The sequence below is a fragment of the Vanrija pseudolonga genome, chromosome 3 (assembly GCF_020906515.1).
Source record: "Vanrija pseudolonga chromosome 3, complete sequence".
NCBI lineage: Eukaryota > Fungi > Basidiomycota > Tremellomycetes > Trichosporonales > Trichosporonaceae > Vanrija > Vanrija pseudolonga.
The window spans coordinates 367,148-391,488 of record NC_085851.1 but is presented as its reverse complement, the minus strand read 5'-3'; the positions used below and the strand labels follow the sequence as shown (position 1 = coordinate 391,488).

Genomic DNA, 24,341 nt, shown 5'->3' with positions numbered 1-24,341 from the left:
CACCTGGTCCGACAACAGGCCCACTCACCGAGCGCCGGTTACTCGGATCTGAGACGGCGCGCGGCGCAGCCTGATCAACGTCCATCATGACGCTGATCGCTGGCGGGTTCGAGACGGAGCGGGCTGCCAGGGGGTTGGACACAACACGGGCCGTGGTGCGAGCCACCCCTGGCGCTGCTCCGGATCCAAGCGACGACGGGTACGATGGCACGCGGCGGACCGACGGCACTTCAGTCACGGCGACCGGTGCAACCGGGGCATTGGACGGACGGGTCGATGGGCGGCGAGTAGGCAAGGCTGACGGCGGTCTTTTGAGGGCTGCGGCTTCGGGCTCGGGGGCGGAGGCCTCGGACATAGTGACGTCTGCCGTGGCGTCCCTCATCGGCTCGTCGACAGCTGTGACATGGATTGACGGGGGCGCCGGGAGTTGGGACGCGGGGGGTGGCACTTCCAGAACTGGGGCCAGCACGCGTGGCGGCGCCGGAGTGGCAGGCTGATGCTCCAGGACCGGTGCCAGGGTTCGTGGCGGGGGAGGTGGCGCAGCTGTCGGCAGTTGTTCGAGCACCGGGGCCAAGGTTCGTGGCTGCTCCGGCTGGCGCAGGTCCACCCTGCTCGTGCTCTTCGACAAGCTCTTCACCTCACTTCCCGCCGCCTTGTTCTCTGAGGCTCTCGTGCTCTCCCCAACTCTGCCGCCGAACGGCACGGGCACGGTGACACCGGCACCAGGTACACGGAACGGTGAGGGCATGACTCTGGACTTTGGCAGCGTGGCGATGGCTCTTGGTGTTGCCTTCGGCTGCGCAGGCGTAGCCGGTACACCGACGAGCACCCCCGGAAGTGGCGCTGGACCTCTTAGCGGTGCCACTGGCCTCCTTGCGCCCGGTGACGCGGTCGCCATACCCGCATCCAGCCGGCGGACAGTCAGCCGGGAGGTGTCCGATGCCTGGGGCGACCTTGGCCGCTTTGGCGTGAGCATCGGATACCCGTTGCGAGGGGTGCGCTCTGCGATGCGTGGCGGCGTAGGCGGACGCGCTTGGATCTCGGCGGCGGCCGCGTCGTCCAAGTTCCTCCCTAAGATCTCGCGGGCCGGCGTAGGCGCCGCTACTGGCACAGAGAGCTGTGATGGGGGTGTGCGGACCGGGGTTGTTGAGGCTAGCGGCGCCGGGGCTCGTGATGGCGTTGCCGGCGGTAGCGGGTGCGAGGTTGGGGCCTGATCCGCACAATCTGGACGTGGATCTGGTTGTGTCGGTGGTTGTGGTGCAATGCCGGCCTCCTCTGGGATCAGCAGGAGCGAGTCATTCGTACGGGGTCTCTTGGCCCTCTCCTCTCTGTCGCCCGCCTTTCTCTTCGACCCGACCGGCAGCGAGGGCACGGGCGTCGGTGCGGCACCTGGTCCGCGCACCCGTGCAGATGTGCGTGTCGACCTCGAGGCGGTGGGGATCCGACTTGGGCCGGCGGCTGCGGTGGATGCGGGTCGCGGGGCGGAGGACGACGGCAGGCCGAGCTCGGACGCTCTCCGTGCCATTGAGCGCGTGCGCGCCGCGAGCGGCACCCCGAGCGATTGGGCGTGTTGTGATGACTGCGATGTCATGGTGCCTGGGGCGGATGGGAGTCGCGCCGAGCGGTGGTCACAGACGACTTTGGCGGGATGCGGGCCGCCGGATTACAGAGTAAGGGAGTATGATACAGGTATGTGGTGGAGAGTCGAGAGACGACGACGACGACGAGCGCAGCGCCGCAACGACGTCAACAACACAAACAGTGATGTTTAGTGTCTTGGATTTGATCCCGCTGGAGTGTTACAAAGTCAAAATCATGCGCGCCCGTCACGCTGCCGCCACCAAAACCACCCCACCCACCCAGCCAAGTTCTGCATGATGAGATATGCATTCATGCTTGACTTCCACTCGAGGGTTTCAGAGTAGTACCAGGAACGTCTGTTGGCCTCACTATACTTCAGCTTGGGGCGACTTGGGCGAAATTTGCTGGTGGAAGGGGACTACGTGAGTGCAGTCCCCGAAGAGTGATGGCATTCCTGAACTCGGATGACGGCGGCCTGGTGGATACATCTCGATACAATCTATGCTATCTACACATGCTATCTATACCCACGACTGAGGTCCACGCCGCGCAGCTCCTGGTCCACGAGCACCTGCTCCATCACGCCAGCGCGGAGCATGAGGCGGACGCTGAGCCCGCTCTCGTGCCACTTGGCGCCCTTGGTCGCGTGCGCGACGTCCATGGCGACCAGCAACCCATCACACGCAGGCATATTAGCGTGCACGTAGCCCGGGCGGCCGGTGCCAAAGTCGGCGTCGTACGCGCCGATGCCGAGCCACGAGGTGGTCAAGACGTGCCGCTCGCCGAGGAAGCAGTTCCACTCTCGCGCCGGGTCGAGCACAAACGCCATGCGGTGCAGCATTGCGCCGACAGCGGACGGCGAGAACTCGGTAATCGTGTCGCGAATCGCGCGTGCACCAGCCCCCGGAGTCAACGCGGCGGCCGGCAGCGCCGAGCTGCAGTTGATTATGGGCGAGCCGACAAACGCCTCGCCTAGCGGCGGGATCACACGCGAGCGTAACCCGAGCGTGGTCTCGAGGTACACCTGTGTTTCTGGGGGCAGGTTGCGCGCGCGCACGATCGCCGCCCAGACGGACGCGAGGACGGCATCGAGGCGGCTGACGCGGTGGTGCTCCTTTGCGTGGTGTCCGTTGCTCCCCTGGCCCTGGGTGCTACTCTCGCGGCTTGGCGCGGCGCTGTCGTGCACCGCGGCATACAGCCGCTCGATCTGCTGCGGCGAGAACACAATCGTGCGGTCGAGGACCGGCGCGCCCGTGTCCCACTCCTCCCACGGTACGCGCGGCCCGCGCCTATGCCCCGCAGCCGCGTCGAGCGCTTGCACCCCCGGCGGCGGGTCGCGCGGGGCCTTGAACCACACTGGGCCCAAGTCCTCCGGATGCCCGGGTCTCCGTGCCCAAAAATCGAGTTTGATCTGCGGGAGCCGGTCGGCAGCGGACACGATGACTGGGTCCTGCGCGTCGTGGTCAATGTCCCCTGCTGCGTGCTTGTCCAGCAGCTCGGGGCTGAACAAGCGGCGCGGGAAGAAGTCGGTCGGGAACCCGTCTGCGCGCTGCCGCGTCTGCTCAGTGTGCACCCTCGCCCAGTCGTTGACAAACACGGCGAGGGCGTGCGCGTCCATTAAGCAGTGCTGCGCGAGCACCGAGATCACGAGTCCGCCGTCGCTAAACGTCGTGATCTGCACCACGACGCCGTACCCCGCCCGGCCCTCGCGCAAGCTCGCCATGCCGCGCGCGTCGATGAGCTCCGGGGCAGACGCAGGCGCCGAGTCGACCGCGGTATCGAGCTCGAGGGGCAAGAGGTCGGTCATGGGGCGGTCCCACGAGGCAACAGTCAGCCCGACGCCCGGGTCGTCGTGGTCCCCGAAACGGACCCACACGCGGCCATACCGCGCCGAGTGCGCCGCGACAATGTGCGCTGGTGGACGCAGCGACAGCGAGCCGCACAAGTGCGCGTACGCGCCCAGCGTGTGCTGCAGTGCCAGGGCGAGCGTGGACGGGTGGATGTGCCCGCCCAGCTCTGCGGGTTGGTGGAAGAACCATGTGCCGCCAGTCGGGGCGAGGTTGGCCACCGACGAGTCGGCAATGGAGAGGGCCAGCGTGCTCGGCTCGGAGGAGGTGCGGGGGTGTATCGCGCCGTGCGAGACGATGAGCGGGCCTGACATTGCGGCGGCGGGGGGTGGGGAGTGGGCGGCAATTGATTCAGCGACTTTGTGCACGGACCCCGGGTGGATCGCCGAGAGAAGAAGAGGTGGCGCGGGTGCTGCTCGTGGCAGATGGTATGTGCTCTGACGAGCAGCTGCACAGTGGCGTATGGCGTAGATTGTTCATCGCGACAGCTCACACTTGGCAAAGGACAAGGTGCATTAGGTCCGAGCCTATGACGATTGTTGCCCGCAGCTGCACGTGATGCGGCCAGGCAGGTCATGAGTGTGGCGTCATCTCCGCCTCGCTCAACACACTCGCCACCACTTGCACGCAGTGTAATCCAGCCATGCTGGAGTGATAAGAGTCGGTGCATCACAGGACGGTCTGGGGCGAACCAGAGAGTGCGTCTAGGCAAGATAGGAGTTTTGCGGGGGGGCTGGGGCCGTGCAAGTGACTTATCTCCTCCGACGCACCCCTCTCCCTGTTGAACCTATTCCTTTCCCTCCAAGTCACAGACTCCTCTTCTTTCTTGGCCATTTGATCATCGTAATTGATGTATAGTACCCCAAAGTGTCCCCTGATGCGTGTTGGAGGATTGAAGTTAATCATGAAGGGAGACATGAAGTTAAGAGTGATCTTTGCCCCATCCCACCAGCTGCTCCTCATAGCTCGCTCCTACCGGTGTCCTTCATATGGTCGTTTGAGGTGAAAAGTAATACCAGAGGAGGCAGCAATGACAGTCTTCCATACGTTTGGCGATTCTAATGCCCGGGAAGCCCCAGGAGGCGTGGAAGCAGAAGCAGCAATGAAGACGCACTCTTACAGCTACCATCCAAACTTGCCCACAAACTTCTGATGTGTGAGTACTCCACATTGTTACCAGTCTCTCGTATACTAGAGCACGTTGAAAATGACAGGAATGACATCAGGAGACTGAAAATCAGATACAGAGATAGAGAGCTGTGCGCGAGCGTGTGTGTGAGAGCCTGAACACCACTGAAGTCTCTGTGTGCGCGCCTCCGGCGTCTCAAGAGACGAGGCTAGCTTCTGCACCTCGTGAAGCTTCATTCCCCCTTGCTGCCTAGATGTCCACTGCACCCCACCCCTGCTTCCAACATCACTCTAACAGCCACATGGGACAATCCATACTAGTTACAGGCGGTCGTGCGGACGCATTGTACGGTCCTATCAAGCCACTGCCATCAATCCGGGCGCTGCACACTGCTCGCGCTACTGCGCTTGCTCTACTTGGTGTCCTTGGTGACAGTCTCCTTGACGGCAACCGACTCATCGTCATCCTTGATGGGCTCGTCCTTGACCGACTTTGTCGACACACCGTCGTCATCGCCGCCGACAGAGAAGGAGCTCGCGGGGGGGCCGGAGGAGGCGGAAGCGGCAGCAGGGGCAGAAGCAGCAGCAGCGGCATCCTTGGGAGGTGCGGGAGGAGCGACACCGGCGGCACCGGTAGCGCCCTCAGCGCCCTCAGCCTTGGGGGGTACGGGCGGCGCCTGGAGGCCCTCGACGGCGTGCTTGGCCTGCTGGCCGATGGCGCCGCCAACAGCGACAGCGGCCTCGCCAAAGCCCTTGGCGGCGATCGTAGCCTGGTTCCACGAGTCGGCGGCAAAAGAGCGGAAGTTGCCCTGGCCGTACTGCGAGCCGACGGGCGACGAAGGCGACGCGATCGGCGCCGGCGCCGTGGTGGGCAGAGTCGGCTCCGGACCGCCGGTGATGCGCGACGAGATGGCCGAGCCAAAGCCCCAGAGCGAGGACGCGATCGTCTCGCCCCAGCCAGACTTGGGGCCAGTGATGGGTCCGCCAGTCTCGTACTCGTCGTCGACGAAGAGCACCTTGTCCTCCCACTGGTTATGGGCCTTGAGCTCGGCCTGGAGGACCTTGCAAGCCTCCTCGGTGGATTCCCACGCCTCGGGGCTCTTGCTGCGGCGTGTCAGTGTCACTAGCAGATGGGCAAACACTAGCGGTGCGCGCGTCCCGCGTCACCGCGTCACTCGCCACTGCCTGCTGCGCGTTACGTACCTGTCGGCCATGTCGATGCGGACCTGGCCAATGCTCTGCCCGCCAGCGGGCGGCGCCGGCGTGAAGATGAAGCTGGGGTGCTCATTCTTGCTCCGCGTGCGCTGGACAGACGAGTTGGGAGCAAGCGGGAAGCTGGACGCGCCGACGGTGATGATGAGCGTGTCGGTCGGGCGCTCGGGAGGTGCCGCCGGCAAGAGGTTGAGGTGGAGGTCACCGTGGGCCAGGGGGACGGGGGTGGCGCCCGGAGCAGGGAGATGGAGCGCCGTGGCGTTCTTGATGGTGGTCAAGGTAGACATTATGGATGATATGGGGGAGAGAGTAAGAGAGAGAGGGGGGTGATGTGGGGAGGGGATTGCGACGATGATGCGGGTCGAGCCAGCAGTGATGTCGCCCGTCGTCGCGACGATCGTCACGGCAAACGAGGGCGAGTCCTGACGTCTGCCATTCAACAGCCAGCCAGGCACGAGAAAGAATGACGTGGTATTTGACTGGGCTGTTTTGAATCATGACTGTAATCACGTTTCAATGCCAAAAGTTGGTTTCGACGCGAGTTCAAGGCCTGTTTTGTGCTCTCGACTTGAACATTTCACACCCAGCGACAACACCACATGACAGCAGCAATAGACACAGAGTTCAGCATAGGCGACGAGTTCATCGGCTTTGACGACCTCGCCTCGGAGGCAGGGCCGTCACGCAGCCAGAGCCCACCGAGTCAACCGGCGTCGAGCTCAGCGAAGGGCAAGGGAAGGGCCAACGACACCGACACGGACCGGTACGACTATGACGATAGCAGTGCAGCCGAGTCGAAGAGCGGAAAGAAGCGCAAAGGGAAGGGCAAGGAGGTCCCCCCGCGCAAGAAGGCAAAGGGCGAGAATGGGCCGATCACCGGACCACGTAACAAGAAGGAAGAGGACATGGCCAATAATCGGCACGCGCCATGGGCCGTCAACGTTGACTGGGAGCGCTGTGCGGACACGGCAGAAATGTGAGCAGTGTCACCCTTTGTTTGGTTGAGTGGGCCTGGCTGACCGCATCCCAGGCTCAACGACGAGGTCCGTGCGTTCTACGACCACATGTCGCCGTCCCTCGAGGAGTACACTGTGCGGCGAGACCTGATCGACTACCTCTCGGCGTTGATTAGGTCAAACTTTCCTGGCGCCGAAGTTACGCCCTTTGGCAGCTGGCAGACGCAGCTGTACCTCCCAACGGGCGATATCGACCTGGTCGTGTACAACCCACAGCTGGAGAATGCGCCTCGAAACAAGGTCGTCAACTTCCTCCACGCCCTCGCCGCCCTCATGAAGAGAAGACTGGCCAACCAGGTCGTGGTCATCGCCAAGGCCAAGGTCCCAATCGTGAAATTTGCGACTAGCGATGGTGAGTCGTGCGGTTTGTGCCCGCTCTGACGACCTCTAGGCGAGATCAATATCGACATTTCGGTCAACCAGACGAACGGAATCTCGGCCGGCAAGATCATGCGGCACTACCTCGACGCGTTCCCTGGCTCGCGAGAGCTCATCCTAGTCATCAAGGCGTTCCTTCAGCAGCGGTCCATGAACGAGGTCTTCTCTGGCGGACTGGGAAGCTATTCGGTCATCTGCTTGGTGTTATCGTTCCTGCAACTCCACCCCAAGATCAGAAGATCAGAGATCAACCCGCTCAACAACCTCGGCGTCTTGCTCATGGAATTCTTCGAGCTCTACGGCCGGAGCTTCAACTACAACGACGTGGGCATCTCCCTCCGCAGAGGCGGGAGCTACTACTCGAAGCGCCAGCGTGGTTGGGCCAACTTCAACAACCAGCCTTGGCTGTTGTCGGTCGAGGACCCGCAGGACGTGGACAATGACATCTCCAGAACGTCGTTTGGCATCCGCGAAGTCAAGCTTGTCCTCGCCGGTGCCTACGATATTCTTGGAGGCGTCTTGTCAGAACGCGCAGAGCAGCTCAAGAAGGGCCAGATCGGCCACCTCCGCGCGAGCGAGCTGAGCATCCTTGGCAGCATCCTGGGCGAGCATCCAAAGGCTGTCAAGTTCCGCACGCATCTCAAGGCGATGCACGCAGAGAGGAGGGTACAGCGGCTCATCGGCAAGGACTTGGGCAGGCTACCCGACGACCTGCCAGACGTGCACCCTCCTCCCCCGAGGAGCCGGAGCGCCAAGGGGTCCAAGTCGTCCAAGGCGTTGCAGGCTCCACCCGAGCCCAAGCGCGCACGCAAGGCCCGCACGCCGTCGCCGGCCGGCAAAGACGAGTTCAACGCCATCCTCGTCGACGACGACAGCGACCCCGAGCCCGGCGCGGTGTGGGAGAGCGAGTCGTCGGGCAGCGAGCGCGCCGCGCCGCGCAAGGGCAAGGCGAAGCCCAAGGCGCGTAAGGCTCGCAAGGCGCCCTCAGAGTCGGGCAGCGAGGATGGCGAGATCCTCGAGGAGCAGCCCAAGGCCAGAGGCCTCCAGATCAAGGGGGTTGCGTCGCGCCTGAGTGTGAGCGAGGATGAGGTGGACTTTGAGGCGCTCGCTGCGTCGCGGGCCGAGTCGCCAGAAGAGAGCAGGTACGACCTGGGCAAGGCGAACGGCAAGGCGTCCAAGGCGGGCTCGCGCGCCGGCTCGAAGGCACCTGCGTCCAAGGCCGCCTCGGTTAACGGGTCCAAGGCGGGGTCCAAGGCCGGTTCGGCTGCCGGGTCCAAGGCGCCGTCGCGCGCCGGGTCTGCCACGCCGGCCGTGCCGCCTTCGCCTGGCGCGTCGTCACGCAAGGTCAAGACGAGCGAGCGCAAGGCTTTCTGGGCTGCCAAGGCTGGGCAGGCGGTCGACGAGGAGGAAGAGGACTACGTCGTGCTCAGCGATTAGATGTTCGGTGGTTGTTTGTAGCGCATTCTTGCATTGGTATCCTGCATGTGACATGTTGTGCACTGTCCCGTCCTCACTTGTGCAACTTGTGCGAACCATGCATAGTCCTGCTGGGATATATTACGGTGTGTTGTACAACGAATGTGCAATGCAAGCTCGAGACGGAAGACGAGGCCGGGGGGACGGCGGGGCAGCTATAGCACACAGGCAGGGGCCAAGGCAATCAACGAGACGGGTATCAGGTGCGGAGAGTACGGGGCGCGGCGCGGTCGCGGTCGCGCTCGCGCTCACCGAGGTGGCGGTGCACACGCTCACGCTCGCGGTCAACGCGGCGCTCGCGAGGTGCTTCGGGCTCGACAGCCTCCCTGCGATCCTCCCTGCGCTCCTCCTTGTCCTTGGGCTTGGAGGGGCCATGCAGACGGATCTTGGTGAGAATGTCCTTGGCGTACTGCACCTTGTGCACGACCGTCTCGATTCTGCGCCGCTCCTTTGACGACTCGTCTTCGGATGGGGGGCGGAGAAGCGCCTCGAGGCTCCAGCTGCGCAGAGTCTGGTGCTTGTCGATGATGGAGACGACCAGGCCGTTCTCGGACAGAATGAGCTTGGTGTGGTCGTAAAAGTTGAACTGGGTGTGAGCTGATGTTCCTGGAGCAGACAGCTTACCTGGAGGATGCGGTTGCTCAGGCGGAACAGAATGACATGCTTCATGCGCAGGTAGCGCTCGATGTAGACCATTCCCTTGTTGAGCTTGGTGTCGACATAGGTGTAAGGCTGCTCGCTTAACAGCTTGCCGAGCATGTAGTTTTCAAAGTGGTGGAGGAGGAAGACCTTGGTCTTGAGTTCAGAGGGGTAGGATTCAGCCTCAAAGTTGCGGCGCTCCTGGACGCGCGAGTCGGTGGGAGGGCCAAGGTACTCGACGTGCTGCTTGGCCGGGGAGAGGGAGACCGAGCTCGAGTCGTTGAAGTGGACGCTGACGGTGCCGTCGCTCAGGACGACGCCCATGCCATACTTGGCCGTGTAGTCGAGCCAAGAGACGACAAACTTCTTTGGCCCAGCCGGGGAGAGATCAATGTCTGCAGGTGTCAGCTGAGCGGCGTCATGATAGCTCACCTGGTGTGCTGAAGCCAGTTTCGGTGGCCGCCAAAGCCATACCAGTCTCGAGGTTGCGCTCGCACAGCTCGTATAGTGACAGCGGGTCAGCCGACTTGAGCGGCTTGGCTGGTGCAGGCTCCTTGGACCTGCGCTGCGGCTGCGAGATGGTCTCGCCAAGGGGAGCCTTGCTGCTTGTTGCAACCGACGATGTTGTCCGCTCGCGCCTGGGCTCATCTCTTGGCTCACGCGCCTCGCGCGGGCGGGTCTCCTCCGTATCCGACAAACGCATGGCAGCCATCTGCGACACGATGCGCGCCTTCTGAGCCGCGACCTCGCGGTCACGCGCGACAGGGTTGACGGGCTCGGCCTCGTCGCCACCGTCGTCTCCCTCGTCCTCCTCCGCCACGTCGTCCATGATTGGGGCCTTGGTTGCGGGACCAGGTGGTGGCCTCCTTGACAGGGCAGCCGAGGCGGCTTGGCGGCGAGCGGGGCTGAGGGTGCTCTGAGCGCCAGCGGCGCTGAGCTTGCGAAGAAGCGATGGCTCCTTGATGGGCGCGGCGGCCTGGACCAGTGGCTGGCGAGCCGAGTTGAGCAGGGCCGAGATGGGGCTGTCGGGCTGCACGGCATTGTTAAAGTCGCGCTCCTGTGCTAAGATGGAGGAGCCGAGCTGCGACGGCCTGTCCGCGGGCGGCGGCGTGGTCGTCTGAGGAGCTGCTCCAGCTGCCTTGCGCTTGACGGCCTCAAAGTTGCGCCGGCTCTGGGAGGTGGAGAGGTTGGAGAAGTCGGGTGTGCCGTCGTTGGCCGAGTGGGGGATGAAGGGAGGGAAGGGGCCGTCGGTGAACCAACGGTGCTGGAGGATGGCTTGGAGTGATGGGCGCATGTCAGGGTTCGAGTTGAGGATGCTACTAATGAGGTCCATGGCCGAGGTCGAGATCTCCTTGTCGGGAGGGAACTCGTACCGGTTCTCACGGATACGGCGGTAGATGGCCTTGACGTCCTTGGTCTGGAACGGAGGCTTGCCAATGAGAAGGGTGTAGCTGGGGTCAGCTACCATGAAGGGTGGAGGACAGCTTACAGAATGACGCCGACGGACCACACGTCGACTTCAAACGAGTGTCCGTTAGCCGTGTCAAACAGCACCTCTGGCGCAATGTAGTTTGGCGTGCCGCAGATAGTCCTGCCCGTCAGCAGGGTAAGACAGATGCCAACCCACTTCTTCCGTTCTCCAGGGTTCTCGATCAGCGCGGCGAGGCCAAAGTCGCCAACCTTGACGTTCATGTCGCCGTCGAGGAACAGGTTGCCGAGCTTGAGGTCGCGGTGGATGACGTTCATGTCGTGCATGTAGAGGCATGCGCCGATGATCTGGACGAGGAAGTAGCGTGCCTCGGGCTCCGAGTAGCGTCTCCTGCGGCGGAGCAGGTCCATGAGGGACCCGTTCTCGCACAGCTCGAGCACCATGTAGACGTTTTCGTCGTCCTCGAAGCAGTCGTGGAAGCGCACTACGTCGGGGTGGACGAGCATCTGGTGGAGCTTGATCTCTGCCCAGAGCTGGCACCTGTCAGCGCTACTCAACCGCACTGGCAACCCACCTTGGTCTTGTTCTTCTTGGTCTTGATCGACGCCTTGTTGACCACCTTGACCGCCTTGCGGGTCTTCTCCTCATCAAACACCTCATAGACACGGGCGAAGCCGCCCTGGTAAAGTCAGCGCATATCTCCCTGCTCCAGTGGCATGCTTACCTCGCCGAGGAACCCAGTCCGCGAGTACGTCACCCCGCGGCCGCGGTCCTTGATGTGTAAAGGCGGGGTCGGGGGCACAGGCTTGTCCTTGCGCGGGGGCGGCGGCGAGCGCGGACGGGCGGGGTCGGCGCCGTGCGGTGGCGGTGGTGGTTGTTGGGCGGCGTCGGCGGCGCCCATGGTGGGTAGTGTGTGGATATGGTACTGTGTCCAAGTGGAGACGACTGGTGAGATTGGGAAACAAGGGCAAGCGACAATGTTGTGATGAGGTGGGTGGCTCAACGACGGAGCAGACAGACAGACGGACAGACGACTGGCCCGCTGTTTACTCTGAACCTGTTGTGTCTGGGCGGGGGGGGCGTTGGTTTGATTTTTGGTTCCGTCAAAATCATTCGCGTGAGTGGCGGGTGGGTGCGGCCCTGAGTGGTGGGCCGGGGCGGGGTTGGCGGAGGACTGGCCTGCTGCATTGTCGGGCTCAAGCATGCATACGATGGTGGTGATAGACTCAGCACTGGCTTGGTGTTGTTGTGCACTCGGGAGCCCCCACGTCTCCTTCGTCAGTCTGCTTCGAGACTCGGACGCTGCCATCCCCACCACCCCACCATACAAGATACAAGAATCCATTGTCGCCACATCTATATAGTTTTACTTCTGCTCCTCCCCTTCGCGCGCCTTGAAGATGGCCTCGGCAGTCGACTTGATAGACTCGTCTTTGGGCATGTACGTGAACCCGAACACGCGCTCCGCCTTGCGCCCATCAAACTTGACAATCTTCTCGTCGAGGCTCTTGCGCCACTCGACATCGGAGCTGGCAGCGAGGTATCCCGGGCCGGGGGCGACGCGCTCGACGCCAAGCGCGAGGTCGTTGCCCCACAGCGTGTCCGCTGCGAGGATGTAACGCTCGCCTGGGGAAGTTCCAGAGGCTTCAGGCGTCGTGAAGGCCAGCACGGAGACCTTGGCCACTGTCGCGTCAGCCTGGCTACCTCGCACCCCACGTACCGTCTCGCACGTCGACCATGCTGCCGAAGGGGTAGGACAGCAGCTGTGCCGGCGCGTTGGGCTTCAAGAAGCTGTTGAAGAGGACTCGGGGGTCAGCAGCGCAATAAGCGGCCAACTCACATAACGAGCTAGGGCGCTCCTTCGGCGCGAACTGGGTCGGCGGACCAAAGCACTGCCGTCAGCCACATCACACGGCACAACTCACAAAGACGGGCTGGAGCGCCACGGCGTCCCATGACGGCTTGGTGTCGGCGATAAACTTCCAGAACGCGCGCTCGGCCCTAGCTTTCGACGCTGGCTGTCAGCTCACATCCCTGTAGCGCACCTCACCAGAATACTTGTCCGGGCCGGGCACCTTGTCTTTGAGGGTATCGCATCGCTCGATGGCGGGGTCGTTCCAGTCTGCGTGCGGTGTGAGCTTCCGCTCCCCCACGCCCCACTCACGGCTCTCGTCCCACACGGTCCCTGGCGCAGCGGTAAAATCGCCCATCGCGGCGCCCGAGCTCATCTGGACGAACCGCTTAAGCGTCGAGTTGTGCGCCTTGATGCTGTTGAGCAGGTTGGTGATGCCGCGCACCGCAGGCCCGATCACCTCGTTCGGGTCGCCGACATGCGACATGGTGACAGGCGACGCGAGGTTCAGGATGCCGTCGACGCCGACGACGGCGGCGTCGTATGCGGTGGGCTGGGACGTGTCAGTGGCTCTCCTTCCCCACCCGGCTTCCGCGCCATTTGTCCCACCCACCTCGTCAATGTCCTTCACGACGGCGTGCTCGATCTTGTCCTTGTGCTGCGGGAACAAGCTGCGCACATGGGCCGCCTTCTCCTCTGAGCGGGCGGCGATGCGTACGCGGAACCCGGCGTCGAGCAGCGCCGCGACGCAGTGGCTGGGGCGTGAGTGACTCCCCTACAAAGCCCCGCCCCCTCAACTCCCCCGCCCCCATACTCACGTCCCGACGAAGCCCGAGGCGCCCGTGACGAGGACCAGGCCGGTTGTGATTGCTGGCATTGTTGTGGTGGTGATGGGGCGTGTGAGAGAGATAGTTGTAGATCTGTGGGGCCGGACTGGACCTCTGGGAACCGTCGTCGTCACATATATACCGGGATACCGAGATACGAATCCAGTAAGGCACCGGTCGGATGGGAGGGCGGGGCGGAATCCAATGAATGCCGCTGTCACCCGCCCGCCCGTCGTCAGGCCGGGAATCGCGGAGCAAGCAGCATCATTGGCCCCGCCCCGGCGCCGGCGGAGTGCACGCGGCGATGACTTGTGCGCCGAGAGACTCGGGGTGGGGAATGCGGCGTCTTGCTCGTCTTGTGTACAGCGCTGAGAGCAGTGCACGGCCCATTCGGTCGTGTTATGGCAGCCTGCCATCCCCGGCTTGTCGCCACAGCAACACCCGCACTTTAGTGCACAGTCAGCGGCATTCCGAGGCCCTCGAGCTACTCGGACCAGCGTTCACACCCCCATGGCACCCCCCATCCGTGGCTTCTAATACTCATACATCAACCTGATTCGCCTCGATTCAGGATATACGATAATGCAAGCAGTTGTGATTGTGGTCAGTTTGTGGTCCTGCCTCCTCGTCGACCCACCCTCCCCCCCGCCCGCTCCGTTCGCTATGCTAACTACACTCAAACAACCCAGGGTCGGCCCTGGGCCTATGCAATGGATACGAGACACAAACAAAAATTGTTGGGGGGCCGGATGTAGTCGCGGTTGAACGAACTTGTTACAGGCTGATGGATGCGAGGGAGGGTTGAGGTTTAGGGCTGGGGGTCTCTTTAGTCCTTGCCCTTGCCGGTCTTGAGGCCGCCCAGCATCTTGGCCAGACTCTGAATTTGGCCCTTGAGCTTGGGCTTGTTGGGCGACTCATTCGGGTGGTGGGCAGTGATGGGACTCGAGGCCGTGATGGTGTCGAGGCTCGCAACGGACGACGCCTGCGGGAGCGTGCTCTTCCCGAGGCCGTTCGGCGACGGATGGTCGATTGGCGAGGTTGGGGATGGAATTGGGACGGGGTTCGACATGGTCAGGGTCTTGGACGCAGGCGAGTTGAGCTTGGACGTGTTGTGGCTCGGCACTTCGCGAAGAATGGGCTTGGCGGCGTCCTTGGTGACGGTGACGCCGATCGAGACCGGCACCGACGACGTTGGCGGAGTCCAGCGCTCATCCGAAAGGTCTCGGTGCGAGCTGAGCTTGCCGTGGGCGTGGGATGAGCGACCGGGGCGTGCAGGAATGTTGGCAGGCCGGGCACCGAGCTGAGCCGGGACGCCGGCGGGGCGGCCACCAAGTTGAGAGGGCTTGCCAAACGAGCCCATGGGGCCCTCCATACCGCCAGCAATGGCGGCAGCAGCAAGCGCTGCCTGGCGCGAGCGCGATGACGAGTCTTCGGTGGCACGGCGCGAGCCCGTGGGGCGAGAATGAGCCGCCTTCTCGGCCCTGGCCTCTCGCTCGGGGTCCTCGTTGATACGGGCGGGGCGGCGGCGCCAGTCGTCGTCCTCGGGTCCGCCGTTGGACGAGCTCGTCTGGCTGGACGAGGCCGTCGCAACAGAAGACAGCTGGCTTGAGAATCCAGACGAGGTTGCAGTCTGCTTGTTGTAGACGACGCGCGAGAGCTGGGGGTTGACACCCTGCTGGAGCTTTGCGGGGGCGGACCACCCTCCAACGTCGCGCTCGGCGACACGACGGGCGAGAGCCTCGAGTTGGGGGTTGCCCTTGGACATGGCTAAGAAGTCCTTCCACTTGGACTTGCGCGCCGCCGCTGCCTGGGCAGGCGAGGTACCAAGCGGAGGGAACTCCTCCTGCATGAATGAACCGGACGTCTTCTTGGACAAGTCGCGAGCCAGCTCCTCGGACGCAGCGACGAGTTCCGAGAGGAAGGCGTCGCGCTCATCCTGTGACTGGCCACTGGCTTGGGCTGCGAGCGCGGCCTGCGCAGCCTTGCCCTTTCGAACACCACGCTTGCGGCGCTTGTGAGTCGAGAGGGAGCGCTCGTCGCCCTCGTGCCTCTTGTCTGCGTCCGCTTCACGCTCGTCGCTATCGCCTCTGTGTTCGCTGTCGTCATTCTCGCCGCTCTCAGTCGGCTCGGGAGACACGAGCGTGCTCATATCCGTCGGCGTTGGGTGGTCGTCAATGGTAGTGGCCGAGCGGATCTCGTCGCGGTCCAGATCTGGCGTAGGAGCTGGCTGCGAGAGTCCACCGATAGCATGCGCAAGTTCCGAGGGGGGAGGAAGTGATGACAATGACGGGACTTGCTCGCTCGCGGGCATTCTCGGAGTCTCTGCGTTCGGGATTGGCACTGGAGCGGCGGACGAGAGGGCAGATGCCAAAGCGCTCTTCGGGACAAGGTTGCTGTTGGCCTGGGCAACAGGCGACTTGACAAACAGGCCCTTGTCGGCGGCAGTCTGCTTGGCGCGTGTGTCGAGGCGGGCCATCTTGAGGGCATGGAGAGCGCGCCTGCCTGCAATCATCTCAGGCAGCGACTTGATCCACTGGCCGAGCTCGCGAGCACTAACACGGTCCTCGACCTCGACACAAAGAACGTGCTCGGCGATATAAGTGGCAACTTCCTTGCCGATGCCAGTGAACTTGGTGGTGAAGAACTGCGTGGGGTTGACGAGGAAGGTGTCAAAGTTTGGGTCGCCTTCGGTGGGGTCCTTCCATGGGTTGCGGTGGAAGAGCATGTTGATGAGGACGATGCCGAGCGACCAAACGTCGGCAGGAGCAGGGCGATATGTCGGGCCAAGGTTGTTCCTGCACTCGTAAGACATGTAGGGCTTGGAGCCGCACTCGACGTCGCCCGACTCCTCTTCGGTCGTGGCGAGGCCAAAGTCGGTGAGCTTGACGACAACCTTGCGCTTCGCCTGCGGGCCGAAATCTGGTGATGGGCCGCCGTCGGCGCTGAGCATGCGGTTGTCCACTTCGGCCTCGAGCTCGACAGAGTCACAGCAGATAAAGTTCTCGGGCTTGATGTCGCGGTGTGACACGCCTGCGTCGTGGCATACTGCAACGGCGTCGCACATTTGCGAGAACATGGACGCGATGAGGCGCAGACGGCGCTGGGTAAGGAGAGTGTTGGCAGAGAACGCCGAAAGGAGTGAAGGAGTTGGGGGCGTTGCGGCGTGTGAATTGACAGAGGATTGCAGATGCGACGATCCATTGTGGTGTGCAAACAGGAGAGAAGCAGGAGAAGCGTTGAAGCTTCCCGAGCCAAACCCGTTGCCAGAGAACGTGCTCGGCGAGTTTGTAAATGACGACGGGAAGTTTGAGAAGAGCTGGGAAGATGAGAACGGGATCGACGACGAGGACAGCAGCGACGACGACGTGATGTCCATGGCCCCGCGAATGTTGTTGGGCAGCTTGGTCGTAGTAGTCGGAGGCGAGGCGTCACGCGAGCGCTCCAGCCAGTAGAACCTGAAGGGAGAGGGGTCAGGAACTTGGCGCGTCGTCACACGACCAACTTACAAGTCTTCACCCGGGCACAGCTCGAGGAGGAGGAAGAGCCAGTTGCGCGTCTGGAGCGTGTCGTGAAGGGTCACAAGGTTCTTGTGGATGGGGAGCGAGAGGTGGATGGTGGCTTCAAAGAGCTGGGTTTCCAACTGCTCCTCTTCCAGGTCGTGTTTACTCAAGCACTTGAGGGCGTACTCGCGCTTGCGGCCTCCACGTTCCCGCACGAGGTACACGACGGCGTACGAGCCCGATCCGAGCTGCCTGATAACCTCATAAGTCTTCTTGACGCGCGGGGTGGTGCCTCCTGCGGCGCGGGGTGCGCCCATCGAACTGCCGTCGCGACGCAGAGGAAGGCCGTGTTCAATAGTCGACTCGCCAACTTGCACGCGCCCGACTGCGGCTTCAATCACGTCGCCCTCGAATTGCAGGCCCTCGCCGAAAATCATGCCCGGCGTGAGGACGTCGGCTGCATGAGACGCCTCCGACTCCTGGGTCCAGCTGCGGCCGTTCGGGTACTCTTCGTCGTCAAATGACATGGATTCTGCCCGTTCGTCGGCGTCATCGTTGTCGAGGAGCACACCGCCGGCGAGGTTCCATTCGTCCATGTCTTCCACGCCAGGTGCCCACGCTTCTGCTCCGCCGCTGCCGGTTGTGAGGAGTGATGGTGGGACTTCGGCCCTTGGTGTTGGGGCTTTACTTGGCGTGCCCGATCCAGACCGTGCAGGGAGGACTGACGCGCTTCCACGCGGCGTTCTTGAGCGGCTGCGCGACGACAGGGAGATGCTGACGATAGCCGCCGAGTTGCGGCGCGAGCGTGGGGGAAACTCGCCTGCTGGGCCGCGGGGCGAGGAAGGTAAGACCGCCGTGGGTCTTGGGCTTCCAGCTGAAGGATCTGGGAAGAAGGGAAAGTGGCTGTCTGCGGTGGGCGACGAGACGAGCTGGGGGCTGAGGATTGGCCGTGCTGCCCCCGCCTTTGTCAAGAGGATCGACGCGGCGACGGGCGATGTTCCCAAGCCAGGTGGAGGTAGCGTACCTCCGACCTTTGGGGGTGAGAAGCCGAACACTGCTGCCTTTGGCGTAACACGACTTGGGCCGCCCATGTCGTCAAACTCGAGCGGCTGGTGGTGTGTGATGCTTGGCAGGCGACTTGGCGTCGAGACACGCGCTCGGGGCGATGGAGAGCGATCTAAGATGCCAAACATGTGCGGCGGGGAGACGGCGGCCGGACTGCGGGGCGCCGATTCATGTCCACTCATTGAGATGGCAGTAGGGAGGGGACTGGGGTGGGGTGGGGGGGGGGGGTGAGAGAGAGGGAGGAGCCGTCAAGCCGGCGGACGTGTCGAGGGGGCGACCTAGATTGGTGTACGCTCTGTTTGAGGTCGATGTCACTGTGGGGATTGGTGGGGGCGGGTGGGGGTGAGGTCGAGGTGTCCGAGCCTGGTGGGGTCGTCACCCGTCGGATCGAGTCAGAGTCACCGTGCCAGCGAGGGCGGCGGCGGTGTGGAGGGCGTGGTGGTCGACTGCGCCTGAGCCGTCAGGAGCGACGATGAGGGGGTCTGTGATGTGGGCCTAGATGAACGGCGGCGCGGCGGCAAGGGGATAGGTGGGTAGCGCGTGTTACCGGCCAAACCCGTTCACCCGTATGCACGGTTGTTGCCTCTCGCTTGTCTTGCTTGCTGCGCAGGTAGCGGGTGATGGCGGGAAATGCTCTTGTCCAGACTAAGATGGGCTGGCGCACGAGCAGTGGAGCGAGCGAGCGAGCAGCGCTCGGCTAGTCGTCGGTCGGGTGGCGGCGGCCGAGGTCTACTCGGAGCGAGATGAAGTTATCGATGGGGGTTGAAATAGAGCGGAGCACACAAAGTGTGCGCCACGCGGTGCCGAGATGCAGCTGACTTGAACCACAAGGCAATGACGAGCGTGGCGGAGCAGGTGCTGATTACTGATGCTGTGTGAGCGTGGTGGACGACGGCAACGATGCTAGCGATGGCGACATGGCATGATGGCATGCACGCAGCGTACAACCGACCTACCCACCTAGTGCCGCTCCAAAAAGTGCCAATTGTGACCGGTACGTGTGTCGGTCGGTCAAGAGGTGTCCTTCTCTATGCAGTAGGCGCAGCTGGCGTGCCAAGGACTTGATGCTGCCAAAAGTAAGTAGCAGCAGAGGTGGGCGGACGACCAGCGGCGATAGGGCGGTGACGGCGGTGTCGAGTGGGGCCGAGTGAGCGTGGAGGGAGGGGGAGGTGGGGGGTAGGTGTGGTTGTGGGTTGTGGTGATGGGGCGTAGTCGTCGTCGTCGAGATGTGATCCGCCGTAGTGGTAGTAAAAATGATGCTACAATACAAAAGGTGGTAGGTGGTGGTTCTTGTTGATTGGAATGAATGTGCGGCGCGGTGAGGAGGGAGGGAAGGAAGGCCGAGTCGAACAACTGGACAGCCAACCGGGGGCTGCGGCGTCGAGCGAGGAAGGTGGGGGGAAGGGAGGGGGGGAGGGGGAAGGGGGACGGGGGAAGGGGAGGGTGAAGCCGAGGCAAGGGCCGGAGGTAGAGAGGGAGAGAGAGATGGTGACGGGTGTGTGATTGGATTGTAGAGTGAGATGGCAACGGCGTACAGCGGGCTGCTGGCTGGCTGACTGGCGGGCGATGCTCAGGAACACACGCCGAGGTAATACCCCCACAACCAAGCTGCCCTCGGTCGTGTTTCTGGAATAAGTTTTGGGCTGGGTGGGGTGCAAGATCCCGAGTCGAATTAAACCAATCCCCCTAATGAGAGGGGCTAAAGGCTATTGTCTGCTGCTGCGAGGCGTCGGTCGTCTCGCCACTCATGCATCATGCTCCTGCTACAGCCCCACTCCAACGTTGCCCGCGGGCAGACTAGCACCACCTCTAAACAGGGCATGGCGCCGACTGGTACCGCGTGCAACCCCCCATTATTATCGATGGCATTCAACTGCGCTAGCTAGCCCTGTTGTTTCTGCCGACAGGCGACAGGCAGGCAGGCAGGCAGGCAAGGCAGCGCTGCGCTGCGCCGACCCCTGACGCTCAAACGCACCTACCTACCTGCCATGACGAGTCGACTCGGTGTGCCATGGCTGCCCCTGGCTCGTGACCTCACTGACCTCGGGATGTGTCCGGCGAGCTGCGAGCTGCGCTGCGAGCGGCGACACATGCATCAGCGACGCCGCATCAGCAGCAGCAGCAGCAGCAGCAGCAGCAGCAGCAGCAGCAGCAGCAGCAGCAGCAGCAGCAGCAGCAGCAGCAGCAGCAGCAGCAGCAGCAGCGGCGAGCAAGGCGTCGGACCCGACCCGGCAGCAAGCCCCCGCTGCCCAGCCTCGGCAGCGGCCAGCAGGCGCCACCCACCTCCCACCAACCCCACCCCACCACACGCGCCATGTGCATCCACTTCGCCACCCAAACCCCCAACTCGCCAGCATCCGACCGACCTGCTGACGTAGCTGCCCCACTCGACCCGCCCAAGCATGCAGCCGAGTATAGCGCCGACCCACTCGGTGTACCACGAGGTGTAGGGCAGTGCCAAGCGCCCGGCGCCTACTTGCCTCGCTCGCTAGCATGCAGCTGCAACAGCAGATTACGTGCCGATTCTCCGCGTGCCCATGCGGCGCAGACGATGCACGCTCTCTTGGCGGGGCGAAAGGCAAGAACACCCGCATGGGTCGTGGCGCAGAGCCGACACTCACCTCGTTGTCCCTCGTCCCTCTGCAGCGTTTCTTCCGACACGGACCGTCCCTGGGCGCTTGCCGGGCTTGATTGGATAGGCCAGCAGAAGAAATTTCAGAACACACTGCGGCTGCGTTATCTGCCTGCTGCCTGCCGGCGCCTGCCTGCCTGTCCCTTGCTCCGGCAGGCTTCGGCACGCTTGCTGGGCCTATGCGAACACTGCCCCGCTTCGCCGTGTACGCGAGCTGCGCGAGGCGGCGCGCACAAGGCCAATCGCACAGCGAGCGAGCGACCCAGCGCCCAGCTTATCGTGGCGCGCTTTCCGAATTGCATGACGCGAGCGGGGGTGACTGGTGCGCTCGCGGGGATCAGTCAGCAAGCGCTGCGAGAGTGTCACCGCGAGCGACTGAGGCGACCGGCGCCGCGACCGGCGAGGCAACGCCGGAGCGCAGTCATGAGGCGAGGGGCGGTCGCTGTGGACGCCTTCGGGTCGGTTGCCCAGCTCCGCCGCCGACGTCGACCGGACAAAGGCACCCCGCCGGACTCGGAGTCGGCTGCGGCTGCCGACTGTCCTGGGGCCGCCGCCCTGAACAAACCTACGACGCCATGTGATGATCCGAGCAGCCCTAGCCATGGTCCGTAACCGAGCCTGCGGCAACCATCAGCCAGCCAGTCGTCTTGTCCGACGCCGACGACGACGCATGCAAGCGAGCCAGCGAGCGAGCGAGCGCACGGGAGTTTGCGCTCGGCTCATTGGTGCGTCGCGTGCCGCCACATGCCTACGACACCTTGTGCGCGGTGCCTCTAGTCGTCAGGAACTCCGACTCGCCGCCCGCCGATGGGCCTGGTCTCGAACATAACACGGCGGCTGCATACCTCGCTGTTCATTGAGGGGCGCAGCACATGCGCACACTGCCGCCGGGAGGTGGCGTGGCGGATCGCTAACCTCGTCCCTGTTCAACTCATGCAGCCTTGCTCGCCACGCACGCGCCATCGTACATTACAGTACATCTGTATTCTAGCTCTTCTTTGAGTTATGGTGATGGAGGTGGTGGGAGGGAGTGTCCAATGTCTTGGATATCAATGTCTTCTGCTTCGCCCTTCGCTTGCTAGCCAGCCTACACCGGAACGTCCTTCTTGCCAGGACCAGTCTTCAAGTTGAGAATGTTGAACGTGAGACAGAAGGTCATGACGATAACGCCATACACACCGAGCGCGAGCGCCAGCCACTTGGTATGTCCTGGCTCGTTGCGGAACAGACGGAAATAGAACTGTGAAACGCCGTGTCAGTTCGAGTCAAACGTCCGCAGCTGGTTGCCTGATGGCGCCGCAGCTAGTCCAGGGTTGTCTGGGCGAGCTACGCAGCACGCAGCGGCTAACAGCGGTAACAGGGCCAACTCACAAAGCCGGGGAGGATGAAGCTGATGATGGTGGATCCTGTCGAGCCAACGAACCCAAGGACTGTAATGTTAATATACCTCCAGGCTAGTGGTAGTAGTCTCCGTACTCACCGACATCCAGCTCGTCCACGAGCCATGCGATCGTGTAACCGGCCACGACGATGCCGATGGTGAAACCGACAAACTTCTTCGCCGGCATCTCGGTGGCAGACGGGCCGTGGGCCGCGTCGCCGACCTTGGGCACGAGCATGTCGTTCTCGTTGCCCAGCAGGGACGACTCGTCAGAGTCCTCCTCGCTCTCGTAGTCGACAGGCGCGGGCACTGGCTTGTGCTTCTTGCCCTTGATGATGCCCGAGGTGAGAAGGTAGATGCAGGATCGGCACGGGAGCGCCTGGAGCGGGTACGAGAGGCCGACGAGGAAGACAATGCCCAGGCGGCCGATAGCGACCACAAACGACTCGGCAGGGTACATGGAAATGACGTTGGAGCTGACCTTGGAGCCGAACGTGAGGTAGCCGACGATGCCGAGCTGTGGGTGAGCAATAGCTCGACTCTCCATGACGTACCACTTCGTACACCGCCGCCGCACCATAAATGGACGAGCCAATGACCAGGTTCATCTTCTGCTGTGTGCGGTCTTTGAGCTCGTTGTAAATGGGGAAGAGCTGGGGCGTCAGCTAAGCTCGCACAATGCCAGCCGTACATTCTGCGCGCAGGTGAACGCAAAGACCTGGACTGGGAACGCGGCCAGCGTGTTGGGGCCAAAACGAGCGAGGACGACCTCGCCACGGTTGGGGTCAGGTCCCTTGATAAAGTACCATCCGATGACAACGATAACCATGCTGGAGATCGTTAGCGGGGCGTCTGTGAGCGATACGCGGCCGCCACACGCCGCCAGCTTACTCACTATGCCACAGAGGAGAGGGCAATCTGGCTCGTGAAACGGAGACTGTCGAGAGTTCGCATAAAGGAGAGTGGCACGACGACCGGGGCGGTGGCCAACAGCCAGAACGTCTGCGAGAGCAGGAACGAGCCGTCCGGGATCTTCGTGTGGAAGAGGTGTGCAAACGTAACGGAAACCTGAGGAAGCAGGGTCTGGGGGATGTCAGTGACAAGCTCCAGAGTTCTGTGGGGCATGATTGTGGTGGCAAGAGGGGTGTGTGACGGAACGCGTACCCCCGCCCCGTGTTCATCGGCATAAACAACGGGCGGCGCGCCTCCCTCCCCACACGACCACGAAGCACACGCACCTTGCAGATGATGAGATAAGACACCGACACGCCAAAGCACTTGATTGCGATTGCGAGCTGCAGAGTCAGTGCATGCACACCATGCCACGCCACTTACATCAAACACGCGCGTGACCCATCCCTTTCCGAAAGCCAGACGCGCCACCTCGTTAAAGCTGGCTTTGCGGCCCTCGTCGCCCGGTCGGACGCCCACGACGGTCGCGCACCGGCTGAGGAGCCACAGGCCAAAGGCTGCCGTGGTGGCCGAGACGAGACATGACACGATGCCTGGGATCATGCCCATACTCGCGAATGCGGCGGGGAAGGCGAGCGCGCCAGACCCGATGATGGTGTTGGCGAGATTCGAAAAGGACGAGAGCACCGACGCGCCGGGCGCGTGCGTGTGTCGCCTTCGGCGGCGGCGCGGAGTGGGTGTCATGCCTGATGGTGGAGGGGTGGACGGCGTGGAGCCATAAGAAGGGGGAGTTGTCATGTCGAGAGAGGTTGTGATGCGAGATGTTGAGAGTAAAGGTCGTGGCAGGGAGGGGGGTGGCGGCGGCAACGGCGGCGGCGGCGGCAGGGGGAGGGGTTGTGCGTTGGGTGGTGCACGCGATGGGAGGAAGGCTGGCTGGCCGGCCAACAAAGCGGGAGTTTACGTCAAAGCTTGGCCTGCAGACTTGGCACCGACAACCCAGTGGGTATTTTTACGATGCAAGTCGCGGCTGTGAGATGCTCGTGTATATGTATATGAACACGGGGAGGAAGCAAGGCAAGGTGTTGCATCGACCGGCGAGGCGCTTTGTGGAGGCACCCCGGTTTGGTCGGTCGGTTCCAAAGGGAACTCGCGCGAGGGATACGCGTTTGGTTTGGGCGAGTGGGGCAGGTGCCAGTGGGTGGTGCAGTGCAGTGCAGTGGTGCCAACGACGGCGCGTGGTGCTGCAGCAACAGCGGCAAGCTAATGTGGTTGCATATGGCGTCACCTGGCTCCTCCCTGCAGCTGGCCCTTCCCCGCAGCCAACTCTCTCCCAGTGCTGCCTCGCCTTGCCTTGCCTCTCTTGCCCTCCCTCCCTCGGTGTGCTGCTGTCCTGATCACTCACAATGTTGCCACTGACGCGCGTGCAGCAGAAATGCACGTTCGTCGAATTACAACCCGCCCAGCAC

The 24,341-nt window shown here is 63.0% G+C and overlaps 7 protein-coding genes across 7 annotated transcripts; 1 reads left to right on the top strand and 6 right to left on the bottom strand.

The window, feature by feature from the left end:
• Positions 1-2,098: 2,098 nt before the first annotated feature.
• Positions 2,099-3,742, bottom strand: HCT1 (Hydroxycinnamoyltransferase 1; the record flags this gene model as incomplete). The annotated part of the gene is made up of 1 exon (XM_062770233.1): positions 2,099-3,742. One exon carries the CDS (start codon positions 3,740-3,742, stop codon positions 2,099-2,101), a length of 1,644 nt encoding a protein of 547 aa, XP_062626217.1.
• Positions 3,743-4,853: 1,111 nt separating this feature from the next.
• On the bottom strand, positions 4,854-6,111 carry LOC62_03G003695 (uncharacterized protein). Its single transcript, XM_062770232.1, has 2 exons — positions 5,760-6,111; positions 4,854-5,660 (listed from the first exon to the last, which is right to left on the bottom strand). Exons 1-2 carry the CDS (start codon positions 6,053-6,055, stop codon positions 4,970-4,972), a joined length of 987 nt encoding a protein of 328 aa, XP_062626216.1. The 5' UTR covers positions 6,056-6,111; the 3' UTR covers positions 4,854-4,969.
• A 229-nt stretch (positions 6,112-6,340) lies between these two features.
• Positions 6,341-8,621, top strand: PAP2 (Poly(A) RNA polymerase protein 2). The gene is made up of 3 exons (XM_062770231.1): positions 6,341-6,744; positions 6,799-7,136; positions 7,176-8,621. The coding sequence occupies exons 1-3, from the start codon at positions 6,368-6,370 to the stop codon at positions 8,597-8,599; spliced, it is 2,139 nt and encodes a 712-aa protein (XP_062626215.1). The 5' UTR covers positions 6,341-6,367; the 3' UTR covers positions 8,600-8,621.
• Positions 8,622-8,787: 166 nt separating this feature from the next.
• Positions 8,788-11,711, bottom strand: CDC5 (Cell cycle serine/threonine-protein kinase CDC5/MSD2). Its single transcript, XM_062770230.1, has 6 exons — positions 11,431-11,711; positions 11,281-11,385; positions 10,767-11,239; positions 9,710-10,728; positions 9,263-9,672; positions 8,788-9,224 (listed from the first exon to the last, which is right to left on the bottom strand). The coding sequence occupies exons 1-6, from the start codon at positions 11,605-11,607 to the stop codon at positions 8,838-8,840; spliced, it is 2,571 nt and encodes an 856-aa protein (XP_062626214.1). The 5' UTR covers positions 11,608-11,711; the 3' UTR covers positions 8,788-8,837.
• Positions 11,712-12,031: 320 nt separating this feature from the next.
• On the bottom strand, positions 12,032-13,801 carry SPAC513.07_1 (Putative uncharacterized oxidoreductase; the record flags this gene model as incomplete). Its single annotated transcript, XM_062770229.1, has 8 exons — positions 12,032-12,389; positions 12,427-12,510; positions 12,547-12,598; positions 12,632-12,720; positions 12,757-12,828; positions 12,871-13,111; positions 13,172-13,313; positions 13,377-13,801. The coding sequence occupies 8 exons, from the start codon at positions 13,799-13,801 to the stop codon at positions 12,073-12,075; spliced, it is 1,422 nt and encodes a 473-aa protein (XP_062626213.1). The 3' UTR covers positions 12,032-12,072.
• A 410-nt stretch (positions 13,802-14,211) lies between these two features.
• ksp1 (Serine/threonine-protein kinase ksp1) lies at positions 14,212-18,165 on the bottom strand (the record flags this gene model as incomplete). Its single annotated transcript, XM_062770228.1, has 2 exons — positions 16,892-18,165; positions 14,212-16,840 (listed from the first exon to the last, which is right to left on the bottom strand). The coding sequence occupies exons 1-2, from the start codon at positions 18,130-18,132 to the stop codon at positions 14,212-14,214; spliced, it is 3,870 nt and encodes a 1,289-aa protein (XP_062626212.1). The 5' UTR covers positions 18,133-18,165.
• Positions 18,166-21,541: 3,376 nt separating this feature from the next.
• On the bottom strand, positions 21,542-23,928 carry avt5 (Vacuolar amino acid transporter 5). Its single transcript, XM_062770227.1, has 8 exons — positions 23,299-23,928; positions 23,202-23,258; positions 22,859-23,046; positions 22,655-22,793; positions 22,518-22,616; positions 22,063-22,480; positions 21,954-22,012; positions 21,542-21,822 (listed from the first exon to the last, which is right to left on the bottom strand). The coding sequence occupies exons 1-8, from the start codon at positions 23,671-23,673 to the stop codon at positions 21,670-21,672; spliced, it is 1,488 nt and encodes a 495-aa protein (XP_062626211.1). The 5' UTR covers positions 23,674-23,928; the 3' UTR covers positions 21,542-21,669.
• Positions 23,929-24,341: the final 413 nt, after the last annotated feature.

What these genes read in the sequence shown, in the direction of transcription:
- LOC62_03G003695 (XM_062770232.1), bottom strand. Translation starts at nt 6,055, where the DNA reads ATGTCTACCTTGACCACCATCAAGAACGCCACGGCGCTCCATCTCCCT. An exon ending in CGCATCGACATGGCCGACAG is followed by an intron (nt 5,661 to 5,759) that starts GTACGTAACGCG and finishes GACACGCCGCAG; the next exon opens with CAAGAGCCCCGAGGCGTGGG.
- PAP2 (XM_062770231.1), top strand. Translation starts at nt 6,368, where the DNA reads ATGACAGCAGCAATAGACACAGAGTTCAGCATAGGCGACGAGTTCATC. An exon ending in TGTGCGGACACGGCAGAAAT is followed by an intron (nt 6,745 to 6,798) that starts GTGAGCAGTGTC and finishes ACCGCATCCCAG; the next exon opens with GCTCAACGACGAGGTCCGTG. An exon ending in GAAATTTGCGACTAGCGATG is followed by an intron (nt 7,137 to 7,175) that starts GTGAGTCGTGCG and finishes GACGACCTCTAG; the next exon opens with GCGAGATCAATATCGACATT.
- CDC5 (XM_062770230.1), bottom strand. Translation starts at nt 11,607, where the DNA reads ATGGGCGCCGCCGACGCCGCCCAACAACCACCACCGCCACCGCACGGC. An exon ending in TGGTCCGTCGGCGTCATTCT is followed by an intron (nt 10,729 to 10,766) that starts GTAAGCTGTCCT and finishes AGCTGACCCCAG; the next exon opens with CTACACCCTTCTCATTGGCA. An exon ending in AACTGGCTTCAGCACACCAG is followed by an intron (nt 9,673 to 9,709) that starts GTGAGCTATCAT and finishes TGACACCTGCAG; the next exon opens with ACATTGATCTCTCCCCGGCT.
- avt5 (XM_062770227.1), bottom strand. Translation starts at nt 23,673, where the DNA reads ATGACAACTCCCCCTTCTTATGGCTCCACGCCGTCCACCCCTCCACCA. An exon ending in CGTGGACGAGCTGGATGTCG is followed by an intron (nt 22,013 to 22,062) that starts GTGAGTACGGAG and finishes TTAACATTACAG; the next exon opens with TCCTTGGGTTCGTTGGCTCG. An exon ending in GCTTCATCCTCCCCGGCTTT is followed by an intron (nt 21,823 to 21,953) that starts GTGAGTTGGCCC and finishes GGCGTTTCACAG; the next exon opens with TTCTATTTCCGTCTGTTCCG.